The sequence below is a fragment of the Ambystoma mexicanum genome, chromosome 1q (assembly GCF_040938575.1).
Source record: "Ambystoma mexicanum isolate Mex_15411 chromosome 1q, UKY_AmexF1_1, whole genome shotgun sequence".
Lineage (NCBI taxonomy): Eukaryota > Metazoa > Chordata > Amphibia > Caudata > Ambystomatidae > Ambystoma > Ambystoma mexicanum.
In genome coordinates this window covers 1,061,079,562-1,061,092,718 of record NC_090922.1, presented here as the reverse complement: position 1 = coordinate 1,061,092,718, position 13,157 = coordinate 1,061,079,562, and the positions used below count along the sequence as shown (strand labels likewise).

Below are 13,157 nucleotides of genomic sequence, written 5' to 3'. Positions count from 1 at the left end.
CTCCAGACCCAGGAATATCTGGCTTAGATTCCGATCCTACATGTCGGATCTGAGTACGACATCGGACACATCCTCCCCAGCAGCTTCTCCTCGACTTCGCGGGGCCTCACCCCTCACATAACACCCGGCCATTTCGCTCATGTCCTCAAAAATGCCTAATGTTTACGTTTATATCGTAATGTAACTGCTGTATGTCTGTCTTGCATATAATTAGCTTGCACTGTATTCTCCTGGCGCTGTTCGCCCATGTTTTGCTGCCACGCTAAATTAATAAAAAGAAGTTTAAAAAAAAAAATGCAGCCGCCTTAGTGACCCAATCCTGTCTCTGGGTTTGAACATTGAACATGTTGTTCTTTGACCAAGGCTGTCTTCAGCCTCTTGGTGTCAGTCCCACCTGAAATACTGAATCCATGGCTCTTGTCACCAGGAGTTTCATGCCCAGTGAGGAAGGAATCAACAGGGACTCTTTCCATCAGTTTCTCCTCTTCCCATTCCAGAAATGCTCACCCCACGCTAGTGTAGCCTAATGTCTTTCCTCCCTTCCCTGGACAGATTTCCCGCTGTCTTTGGTCTCTCATTTTTATTTCCTTCGTATCAGTCATTGATTCGTAAGGTCCTTTTAATCTACTGGCTTTGGATCAATCGCTACCTTCTCTTGAGGCCCAGTCTTTTGCATAATCTATCGTACATTGACCTTGCCATATTGGGAGATGTGGAAAGTTATACATGCCCTGGCAGCCATTTGGAATGTGCATAATTTCTTTGTTTTGCATGTCCTGAGCCCACACTACACATTGTCAGACTTATTTACTTAGGATAGCAGCAGGCAATGCGGCTGCCCAGGTACCCAATTAGTTATTGTCTTACTCTGTGGTCCATTCTCTTGGTGAAATTGGATAGTTCATCACATAACAAGGGCATTTTGGGCCTTGGATTCCCTCAATTGTTAGTTGTCCTCTCCTAGAAATCAATGGTAGAGATGTACCATCTTCCGATTAGTGGAGCAGGATAACTGGTCCCGATATTGTGAAACCCACAATGTTCGGTACAATCCCAGTGTTACAGAAACTACTGTGGTTTACTAATGTGCAGATACCTCTCCAGAGCTATCAAATGCAGAACAAACATCAGATCTGCTTGCATTTCAGTTAAGACCAGGGCTTTTTTAGAGCCCTATAATTTTCTCAGTTCTTTGTTACTTTTGTACCAACATGCCTCAGAATCTGGTACCATTGCTAAAGTTATTTACATCTCCTGCCTCTTTATGCTGTGCCTGGACAGGAACAAGAAGCAAGATTTTCCCTGGAGGCAGAGGGTCCTAGAGACTTGCAAGCAGACTCTGCTTGCTATGACTAGGACTCTGATTGCTAATTACTTGGTTGGACCCGATCTATTTTGAAGCACACCAGCAGAGCCTCTCTATCTGATCAGTCTTGTCATAATGCAGTCAGGCAGATGTTCTGTGCTGTCCGCTTCAGTTTAGCATTTTTTTCTCACAGGGACTGGCACCAAGCTAAACTAATGAACAAGTACAGATGCAGACTCTCCAGTTAAAAAGGAAATTGAGAGTTTACAAGCTGCATAAACTTCAACCTCCCAATCCTTTCAAACTTGTCAAATCGCTGATGATCTTCCTGGGATTCTACTCGGATGTGCATTTCATCAAGGCATTCAGACATCAGCTAAGTATCTGGCCTGACCTTATTGTCTTGGTTCCCTAGCCCCACACTTGAGACGAGCAGAAGCCATGGCAATATTTGACAGCATCCATGTCCCAATCACAGTAGGCTGCTGCTTGGGGCTGCCGCCACTTGCAGGTTTGGAAAAGTCTAGTTTTGATAATGATTATACTGTGACGAATTGAGGGATTCATTGACATTCTCTAAGGGTGGAGCCCCTTCCTGTGCGGCTAGGGCGGTGAGCCTGCCACGCAGCATTCCCCCTATGGGTGGCAATTACCGGCTGTCACAGGGAGAGACTCCCCTCTTGAGGAGAACAACTCCTTTTCCAATGAGGTGCTCCCTTTTCATTCACCTCTGTGAAGAATCCTATGGATCCCTTGCTGCACCCCTGCCTAAAGTCTCCTCCCATGTGGCCAGGGGAAGGCAGATGCTTCCTGATCCCAACTCTGGGGGTGGTGTCCTGTGGGAGTATCGCCTGGGAGGAGACAGGGCCCAGGGTGGTGAGGAGATTCCGTGGGATGAGACATGGTATTTTTCCTCTGACCAGAAGATTCTTACCACTGTGCCTGAAGAGGTTATGGCTTATTATCATAAGGTTGTGCATCCCAAGGTTATAAAGTCAGAACAAACTATACTGAAAGAAGGATCCTTTTTTGGTATCCCAGACTAAATACCTTCCTCAAACCTAAAGGTACAATGTAAAGGATTATGGAAATTCTTCACTAAACCACCTTCCTCTATTATAGCTAATTCTAATAGCTCCTCCGTAAAAATTTTTAAAAAAACAAAGCCTTAAGGCAAATTAAATCTACCCTTATAAATAATATAGAAATTGAAAAACCTAACTTTAGTGGAAGTTACTACAATTCTCAGAATGATAGAGGTACTGAGATGAGGATGAGGAAGAGGAATGAAGGGGCATGCCCATGTAGTAGGAAGACAACTATGCCTAGTAGCCATTGCAGTAGTTGGGCAATTAAGGCTAATAGCCTACACCTGAATCCTGTCATTGAACCTGTGAGACATAAAAGGCCCCAACAGGCAAGGAGTAGAAGGAGCTGGTACGAGGGCTGGAAGGCTGGCTGTAGCAGCAGCAGTAGTAGAGGAGAAGCACGAGGTTGGCAAATCACAAGAAAGTTGAAGAATAGAAGGCACACCGGAGCGTGGAGATGGCAGATTTCACCTTCAAGCTCTGAGAGTCTGTTCTCCCAAACTCTTACATGTAGAGGCTGCGCAGAGGAAGATATGCTGGAGGCTGTGTTGTCCACATGTGGGCCATATTGCAGTGATTGCAGAGCCGTTACTGTGCAGGAGACTAAGGCCAGAAGCAGAAGGCAAGCCAAGGGTCTTGGGGGGGGGGGGGGGGGGGGGAAAGGAAACTCCCACATCAAGTTGCCAGACCGAAGACACCCGTGCTTGAGAACGGTGTGGGTCCCCAGCTGCCATAAGTAATAGCTGAGGCGGAGGAAGTTGAGAAAGCAGTGCCACCCAAAGAACCAGTGTTATTGAAGATGGTGTGTGAAGCAGAGCGTTCAGATAAACTGCAAAAGCCTTGTCGGTAACTGTAACCAGTTCCTAAGTGACTTGTGTGTGGGTGAAAGTGAGTAAAAGTTGTTTGACATGTTTCTTAAACAATGGACTTGTAACTCGTACGCTTATCGTGAAAGCTTTAACATTCGCGTGAGAAAGAAGTCATGTAAATCCATTGCTGAACACTTTAATACTTGTTGCTGACTAGCGGATTGGTCATATGTCCTTAATTGAGGACCCATACTGGATTCCTACCATTGACAGTATATGAGTTGCAAGTACAGAGAGTGAAAACTCCCTCAAAAGAAGGTTGTGTGTACCCAATTATGTTTTCCAATTGAAGGTAGAGTTGTATCCTTTACCATTACATGGGAATACAATTCTTCATTCTTTAAACTTTGAATTCTATCTTATAGATAGGTTGTGTGTTCCTAATTGTGCTTTCACTTGAAAGACTGAACTCTATACAGTATCCAGAAGGGACAGTCTTTCTATTTCAGATAAGTAAAGAGTCTAAAGCATTAAGGACAAGCATTGCCCAAGTAAAGATGTGTCTCCTTTTTATAGTGAAACTTTTCTTGTCAAGAGTTAGTCATCTAACTACACTGTGAAGTTGTTAACAATCAAGTGGTAAAAGAAACAAGTACACCATTATTACCTGAAGCTGAAAGAGTGGCACATAAGGTTCTAGGTAATTGCTTGGATTGCTAATTGGCATAAAGGTGGGAACAAAGCTGGGGAAGGGGAACCAAATGCTTGTGAAGAGTACTCTGAAGTAGAATACAACATGCTGTGCGAAAGACTGCTAAAGCTAGAAAGGAGAGAGTCTTGTGAGCAGAAGCAGGTTGGTCTTGTGGTAGTTCGACAGACTGAAGAGGCAAAGAGGCTGCCCCTTTTAAGAAAGACATTAAAAGGAAGAGTTCCTTGCCTACCTGAAGAGGTTGAAGTGTCTTGTCTAAGCCTGACTATTCCAAAATACTGAGCAGTAGTAGTAATACTTAAACTGGGGTGGTGTATAAAGCTGTCACATTGAAGTGGTTTAGAAGCAGTGACGTACTGTGGGACAAAGGTGACTGTTCTCAAAATACCAACAGTAGAAGTCTGGTTGTTGAACACAGAAGCAGCACAACATAGAAAGCATCCTCATAAATATACCAAATGAAAAGTTGGAACTGAAGAAGTCTTAACGAATTGTACATTATTGACATTTGGAGACTATTACACTGTCTGTTGAACTGTGGATAATTATCTTGAAGAAGAGACAAATTATTATCATCATAACCAGGATCACCATTGGCGCTATTTCTTTTCCAGAAGTTGGAAATGGATCTTTTCATCCAGGAACAAAAAAATGGTTACAAGTGGATGTGTGTTTGTTGAACTTTTGTTTTTTCTTTGACTTTGAACTTGCAAGATCAGGTTCAAACCTTTCTTTTCTTTTGTTGAATCTTTGGAGTTGACTTGAATCCGGGGGAAGGGATTGTACCCAGGACAGAAGTACGCCACTCAGATATTCTGTTGGTATTGTTTATTATAGTATGTTGATATATCATTTCTTTTATGTTTGTTGTTTAGTGTGAGGGCCAGTTTACCCATGCTAGAGAATGTTCCTTTGGCCTCTAGAGTAGGTAGGGAATTTCTCTGTAGAGTAGGGCAAGCAAGGTATTTTCTTTAAATAATTTCTTTAATAAAAATGGCATATTTTGAGAAAGCTACAAGCAGTTGTCCGCCTCACATTACTGATCCCTCATAAAGACAATATCATTTTATTATTTGACAATCGGACTCTTTTTACATATGTTCAGAATGCTCACAAGGCCTGGTAGGTCTGCCTCTATCTTTCATTGTTATATTTCCTTTTCACACCCATGTTCACTCCCGGTTGCCTTGTGGGCGCTTTGAAACAAATTTACTTGATGTATAAGCACCTGCAAATGCACAATAAATAAATAATATAAATGTTATTGTGATGCAATACCAGAAGAAAAATACCAGCCTGGTACTGTGAAGAGTAAGCGCATCGGAGCGATAAAGAATACCTGTCTGTCAATCAATGAGACCAAAACAAAAGGAGTTATGAAGAACACAACTCCAACACAAAGGAAGGACCAGAGCGAGACCTGGGAGTTCCAAACCGGCTGGAAAGAAGAAGCTGGCAACTAGGGGAGAATGCTGGTTCACACGGCAGCAAGCCACAACCGAGACAAAGTGCCCGAAGTGCACGGTCTGGAGAGCAGAGTGGAGGAAGCCTACCAAGAGGCTGAGAGTCCCTGGAGGGGCCTTCGACATGGGCTGAGAAGGAGCCCCACCCTAACATGCCTGAAGGCAAGCCCACCAGGAACAGACTTCAAGAGGGCTAGTATTCAAACCGAATCCCAGGAGGGAACTAAGAGAGAATGGTGGTGGTGGCTTGAGCGGAGAGAGACGGACAAACCCTGCAGTTGCCGATACCACACAGACACATAAGATTATCACCAAAGAGAATGGAAGAAGGCGGAGAAGACATCCTGTGGTAGAAGCGAGGAAGCACACCAACCGGTGATCCAGTTGTATCCAAGAGTTTTGTAAAACCAAATGTAAAAATTGGAATGATCATATTCGTTCCAGTGAATGGCGAATTCCCAAGAAGAGTGAGACTCGTACAGGGACTACGCATACTCATCCAAGTGAGTGCCAAAGTCATAAGAAGAGTGAGAACCATACAGTGTGAGAAATCTAAAGGTGTCTCACTGGCTAATACCCAGGGATCTGTCATCCAGGTTCCCAGGACACAGCCATAGGTATTGGATCCAGTTCCTGGGGGTGGACCAGTGAGGATCACCTGGAGTGGGGTCTTCTGGGAGTGGGACACCGGATGGGTGAGTCGCGGTATGCCCCTTCGTTCAACACCTTTTCCCTATCCTACTGCGTAGGACATTCAAAACCACTAACCCCCCTGGCCCTTTTTCCGACACGAACACTTTCGCACGACACACAAGAGAATGGACTAACACCAGAGCTGTTTACCTGACATGTCCCAATACGACCGTCGGGCAATTGATTAGAATCACACACACACCTGACGGCCCTTTCCCTTCCCCATAGGGATAAAGCAAGAGAGCACAGTACGAGCAAGGCAGACTGCATGACGAGACAGCTATCCAGACCCAGAAGTTCAAGAGGAGGAGAAAGGCTGCGAATATCGAGAGGCTGACAAGGAGGGACACGCCCTTGCCCTTTTAGAGGCAGACCCGCGAAACCTCCGCAGAGGGAATCGTAAGAACGAGTACAATAGCCCAAGTGTGCTGCAACAGATGTCAATGGTACACAGAGCGTGTCGATGCTGATAAGCGGGAGCAAGGGAAACTCCTGCTACCGTGGTACCAGCCTTGACTCTAGTCGAGGAAAGCCAAGCGGTTCATCACAACCAGTGAGTCAAGGGGAGAACCGAAAAGAGCTAGGCTGTGGTGAATGAATGTAGCAAAGTGGCAACTTAAACCAAGTTCAAAGAACTGTAAAAGTGTTAAAGGGGAGACCAGCTGCAGAGGGGAACTGGCACCACGTGGGTGCTAACTTGAGAGACTCTGGTCGATCATGTCCAAGTAAAACTACAGATACCAGAAGGCCGTAGGAGTGCTGCCAAGATGAGTCAAAGTGGTCAGACAGGAGGTCAAGCAAAATCCCCATACAGTCGAAAGCCTTTGACCTAAGAATTATAAAGAAAGCTAGGGAAATGAATCCCGCCACATGAGAAAGCAAGGGAAGAGGTGGAAGGAAGTAGAGAAAAGCAGGGTCTTAAGAAGCTTCTGGAACATGAGTTCGGGCTCAAGTCTGAGAGGGGTAGGGAGGCTATTCCAGAGGAAGGCACCTGCTGAAGAGAAAGATCTACCCTCACTCTCTGCTTGGAGAAACGTCTGACCTGCAGAGAGTTTGAGCTAGAGGACCGAAGAGCTTGAGCAGGGAGGTATTTTGAAAGAGAGAGTTGGATATAGCGAGGTCCCAGGCCCCAGAAAACCTTGTGGATGATGTAGAGGGTCTCGAATTTGATCCTTGCAGAACTGGGAACCAGTGGAGATATTTTGGGGCTGGAGGGATGCAGTCCCTGATTCTTAGGCCAAGGATAAGTCTTGCAGTCCTATTCTGGATTAGTTGAAGGGGGCGAAGAGAGGAAAGTGGAATGTTGAGGAAGAGGCTGTTAAACTAGTCAAGCCTGGAGAAGACCAGAACTCTAGAGACATTGAGTTTCTGGGGGAAGGCGAGGAATGGGTGAATGCCTCTAAACTGAAAGTGGGCCTTCTTGGCAAGGTCCATGATATGAGGGGAGAAGGAAAGCGAGAAGTCAAAGGTTTTTGGCCTTGCAGGATGATGAGGGCAGAGGATCCCAGGAGGGCGGCCAGAGAGAAGGGGGGATGGAGGGAGCAGGGTCCCAATGAGATAAATGTGTCTTACTGGCATTAAGACAGAGATCGTTAGCAGTCAGTCGGGAATGAGAGAGGAAGGGACGGAGGAAGTGGAGGGAAGCTTGAAGGAGAGCTATGTCATCAGCATAGCACTGGAAATGAGATCAAGTGGGCAAGAGGGGCGAGATAGATGTTGAAGAGCCACAGTAATAGGATAGAGCCCTGAGGAACGCTGCAGGCAGAGAGTGAGGTGGGCGAGAGGAAAGGGCCCATTGAACCTGCGAAGGACGATTAGATGGGTAGGATGTCATTCAGTGCAGTGCCTGATCCGTGATGCAGAGGGCATTGCTGAGCCGTTTTGAGGACGGAATGATTGACTGTGTCGAAGGCAGAGGAAAGATCAAGGAGAATGAGAGTGGAAGGCGAATTGGAATCAAGGGTAGAGAGCAGGTCTTCAGGGGTGTTCAGGAGAGCAGTTTCTGTGCCTCTGGATGTGCTAAAGCCAGACTGGTGGTCATAGAGACAGCCCGCAAGATTGTTGTGGCTGGTCAATTAGGAGTTTGCCAAGGAAGGGGGTAGTGGAGATAGGGCAATAGTTAGCTGGACAGGAAGGGCCAGCAGAAGGCTTTTTTAGGAGAGGGTGCACAAGGGAGTGCTTGAGGTGTGGGGGAAAGGAGTGAGTGGCAAAAGAGTGGTTACAGAGGTTAGCTCGGGCAGTAGCGAGAGAGATGTTGCCATTGAAAGTTCTGGAGGAGCAAGGGAGCATCTGTTGGGAGGAGGCTTTATATAGCAGACAATTTTAGTGATCTCATCAGATACTATGGGCAGGAAGGGAGGGGGCAAGGGAGGCCTGGGCACATGTGGGTGAGTGAGGAGGAGGGTAGAGGAGAGGGAGGACAGGATGTTCTGCGTTTTAGTTGTGAATGGGAGGCCAGTGCAGTACAGAGGGCCTAGGTTGGGAGAGGGGGAGCAGAAACTGCAGTAGGATTGCAAGTTCCTTGCAGATTTTGAACAATTCTGCCGTGTTGTTGGTGGCTCCAGAGATACAGGCTTGGATGTAGGCCGCCTTCTTGGAGCTGATGGAGAAACGGTATTGTCTTTGGAGCAGGCGACAGGCCAGTGTGTCAGTGGATGTGCTTGAAGTCTGCCATTACCGTTCTGCAGCTCTGCACTTGTTTCAGTGATTTATGTTTCAGTGAGGCTAGTTTGGAATCATACCAGTTGTTGCACTTGGAGGCAGGCTTCATGGAGATCTTCATGACAGGGTCAAGGGTGTTGAGCGTGTTGGAGATGTATAGGTGAATGTTAGTGAGGCTGTCTTAGTGGAGGAGCCAATAGCAGGAGTTGGAGGGGGGATGAAGGTGGTGGCAAAAGTGGCAACTGACACTTGCTTAATCAGTTGAATGACGGCGAAAGAGACTGGCAGTGTGGGCAGAGGCTCAGCCGGGGAGCCCAGCTCAAGGTGGGTAGAGAGAAGAGAATGGTCAGACCAGGAGAGGGGAGTAACGAAAGGGTTAGAGAGCGTGATGTCTTCTGAGATGAGCGCATCCAGGGTGTGTCTGGCAGAGTGGGTCAGACCAGAGGGTAAGAATGGTGAGGGAGAGAGAGTCACAGAGATCGCGGAAGAGTATAGTAGCTACTTCAGGAGAGTCAAGGTAGATGTTAAAGTCTGAGGAGGAGAAGCTGAGTAGTAGAGGTCAGGAGGGAGGAGGAGTGATCCGTCCATTCAGAAGGGAAGTGGGAGATCGGGCCAGGGGGCCTGCAGATGGTGGCAAGAGTAAGCTAGAGGGAAGGAGAGACATGAAGCCTGCAGATGAGGCATTCAAAAGAAGAGTAGGATTGGGTGGGAAGGATAGTAGCAGGGACCCATTCAGGGAAAATAAGGGCCACATCGCCCTCAGGCTTGGTGGACCTCGGCTTGGAGAGGATCTTATAGCCTTCAGGAAGAAGAGTGTCCAGAGCAGTGACAGAGCTGGCATTGAACCACATCACGGAAAGGACGAGGATGTTGAGGTCCAAGTCTTCGAGGAAACAGATATCAGAGGAGTGTTTAACAGCAGAGCGGTCATTCAGAGTACCTAAATGAAGCTGTTTGCCACGTTTGAAAGTTTTCCAAAGACGGGTACAGGGGTGTTGTATGCCTGATGGTGGTGGTGAAGAGAAATGTGGGTGGGGGCAGCAGGAGGATCGCATTTATAGGTGATTGCAGCATGGTCCAGGTACAAGGAAATATTTTTTGTAAGAGGAATGATCACAATTAAATTGTGGGCTAGGCGCATTGTTTACTTATCATATCTCTTGGAATTTAGATTTTTGGATAATGTGCTCGGCCGTTTGAACGTGGTTTTACAAAATACTGTATATTGATGTCCCTCAAAGCAACTCTACTACTACTGGTTGCTAAATCGTAATCCGGCTAGGAAGAACAATCCACATGCCAGTCACGCTAGTCTCTGCAACTCACTCACTAACCATAAACCCAAGAATCAGTACGCTCCTATGATTCAAGTGCAGGCTGAAGTTGGAATCCTCGAGAGTCCGAATGGAGCACTAGAGATCTGTTGCGTGAAATGGTTACTTATTTGCCATCTTAAATGACAACATCTCTGTGTGTCGTTGTGCTATAGATAGATCATAATAACGTTTGCTTGGGTAGCACGATGATTATTGCAACGAATAATGAATTGGCATAGTATAAAGTCCAGCCTGCACATGTTACAGTCTGTCACGTTTGTTCAGAGTGTGCATTTCGCTAATCTAAAAGCTATAGTACTTTGTCTGCAGTGGTTCATGTTGTGCCCTACACTATGACCAGGTTTGGAATGTTTTGACCTACCAGAACCTGGGGTGACATCCAGAACCCAAGAGCACTGTTTGAACATATCGCTTTTTGAATCGGCCGCATCACCCACAGGTCTCAACGTTGGTTTAGACCCAATCTATCTTCAATACTGGCCCAAAGCAGCCATTCAGGACATTGTTTTATCATTTCGCTTCTAGGTGGCTCCTTGCTATTCAATGCGCTGGCCCTGGCTAGAGGTGCTCTGTGAGTGGGAAGAGATTGTAACGTGGGCATCCTTTCAAGAACTCGGACACCCATTGCTCTTTGTAGCAGTGGTGGCTGTGGGGTTGAAAGTCTGCCTGGTGCACCCATAATAGATTGGGGACCAGGTTTCAAACCTGATAAGTGCCTCAACTGGTAGAATACTTCATCAACTGGGTAAAACCACCAAATGGACCCCACCATTTTGTTTGTTTAATGTGGTCAGTAAATCTGTGGAATTCGTTTAGTTTTTTTTATTTTGACGTATCCAGTTTATGGGTGCTGGAAATAATCACCGTAGATGATCTCTGGCAAATGTGTGCAACGTTACTTTATTTATCCCCTAATTTTAATTAACTCATGGTCTTAACTTTATTGGTGTATAGTACATAGAACACATGCAGAAAAAGTTGCTGTTATGAAAACCCACACTGTTTTTCAATGGTGTATATCCCTAGGCAATGTTGAAAAATGTAGGAAATAAGCAAACTGCTGTGTGTTGTGCATTTTAAAATGTTAAAATAGCAAGAGCTGTGTTGGAATATTAACTGCTGCTTAAATCATATGTCTTTTGGTGGATAGAATCGTAAAAAGGCAGCCTTCGTGGCAGTATCTGATGCATGTTATTTATTGTGCCTTTCTCCACCTGCAGCAAGACAGCACCATAGATGCAGCAGAGGCCATCTTGAAGAACTGGAATAGCGGGAAGTCCTAACTTCGTCAGACTGTTTTCTACAGAACATATCTTTGTGCACAAATATCGTTTTAATGCTGAGATGTTTTTGATCATGGAATGCGAATTTTGGACTTAAGAAAAGGTTACATATTTGTGTGTACAAAAATGGAACATTACTGTTTTTAAATTACTATAAAGCATGCCTCTGATGTGGACTAAACACTGTGTGAAGCCTCAGAGTATGCGTTTGTCTGAATAAGATGACGGTACTGTGTGCGTGCCCCTTATTTCATCATCAGATTTTAATGTGAAATGACTTTTATTTTGAAGTAATTGTCCCTTTGTTATTTGAATATTCAGAGGCAGATCCATCGAATGCCAAGCTTTATTGCTTCATCCATATTCCTTAATATATATACTAAATGAGTATTTGCCTGGAAAACAGACCACCCCACCAGTCGTTTAAAATTTAAACCAAAAATGAATCCTTCCCTCTGAACTGATAGCACTTCTATTTAACTTCTCACCCAGAAATTCCCTTTTCTAATTTACCTCACACCCTTCTTCCCCAGTCAGTATTTTACATTTGTTTTTGAAATTGTAAAAATATTTTTTTAGGGATTCCATTGATATGCTAATTGTCCTGCTGGGCAGCCAATAAGGCAGGCTCTTCTGAACAGTGGCGTATTTAGGCTTTCTGCTGCCCAAGGCCCAACTAAGTGCCTGCACCCCCACTCCAACTTCACTCCACCTCTGCCAGACAGCAACTTCAACCGAAGCCACCCGTTCATTAGACTCTGTCCGCCATGGCCATTTTCAGCCCTTTCACCCCACTTTTTGTCCCACCTTTTGACTCCATTACAAAATCATTTTTAAGGCTGCATGGATTACAAAGATATTGTTTCCACACTATTCAAGTCTTGTTATCGTCCATGTTATGTTAGATGATAGTGTTTTCAGTTCTCTGCAGCCCAGGATTTGAGGAAGGGTGCGTGTTCTACAGTTGAGTGTATTAGAGGAACTTGTTGAGGCCATTTGCTTTCTGACCTAACTGAAAGTAGACAATCTGTTAGCTTATGTTCTGATCGCTTACTCTATCTGTCAAATGGACACAAGTGAGGGAAGGTTGGAACAAGGAATTTTGGTTTCAATGCTAATATCTGGTTTATCGTGAGTTGCCTGCTGTCAACCCATGCAAAGCACCTAGATTGGTTTGTAATATGAATGTTTCAGTCAACCTACATTCCTACATCCGGTCATGTCAAATGGTAAAGTTTAGGTATGAAATATATGGTACAGGCTCATCTTAAACAATTATGAATAAAAAACTTTACCTCCTTCTCATGGTTACAACTCTGGTGTTAGCTGGGGGCAAAATGGAAAAAGTGCAAATTAACCACCTGCTGTAGCCCATGTACCTCCAATCTCTTGGGCTGGAGTGCCATTGAAAGATGGTAAAATCTAAAGTGAAATTTGTAAACGCTGCCTGAGCATAGCATAAACACCTCACTAAAGTAAAGAAGTTGGAGACGTTCTTGGAACCCCTGGCTGTGCATTTTCACGGTGGTGCATTTTCACGGTGGAGTAATAAATAAGGGCAACCCTGAACATCCATAGGTAGGAAGTGACGGCATCCCTCGTAGCTGCATAGTGCAGGCATCTTCTATATCAAAGGAAGAGGTACATAATGTTTACATACATGCTGTTTGTCATTGTCCAAAATACCCAACATTCCAACAGTAAAACTGAGTAATTGTTTGGGTGTTCCAGAACAACGTTACCTTGGTCAGTAGTCGAAGTGTACGAAAAGAAGTAGTGGAACTATGTTCTCCTGCTGGCCTACCCCC

The 13,157-nt window shown here is 45.2% G+C and overlaps 1 protein-coding gene across 10 annotated transcripts in view; it reads left to right on the top strand.

Moving 5' to 3' along the window:
- The window catches only part of KYAT3 (kynurenine aminotransferase 3), a 597,660-nt gene extending 586,130 nt beyond the window's left edge, over positions 1 to 11,530 (top strand). For all 10 annotated transcript variants that reach the window (XM_069641743.1, XM_069641748.1, XM_069641750.1 and 7 more), the window contains one exon: positions 11,287 to 11,530. In XM_069641743.1, coding sequence (XP_069497844.1) covers positions 11,287 to 11,349 — 63 coding nt within the window. In that variant the 3' untranslated portion in view covers positions 11,350 to 11,530. The remainder of the gene's footprint in view (positions 1 to 11,286) is intronic.
- The last annotated feature ends 1,627 nt before the right edge of the window (positions 11,531 to 13,157 follow it).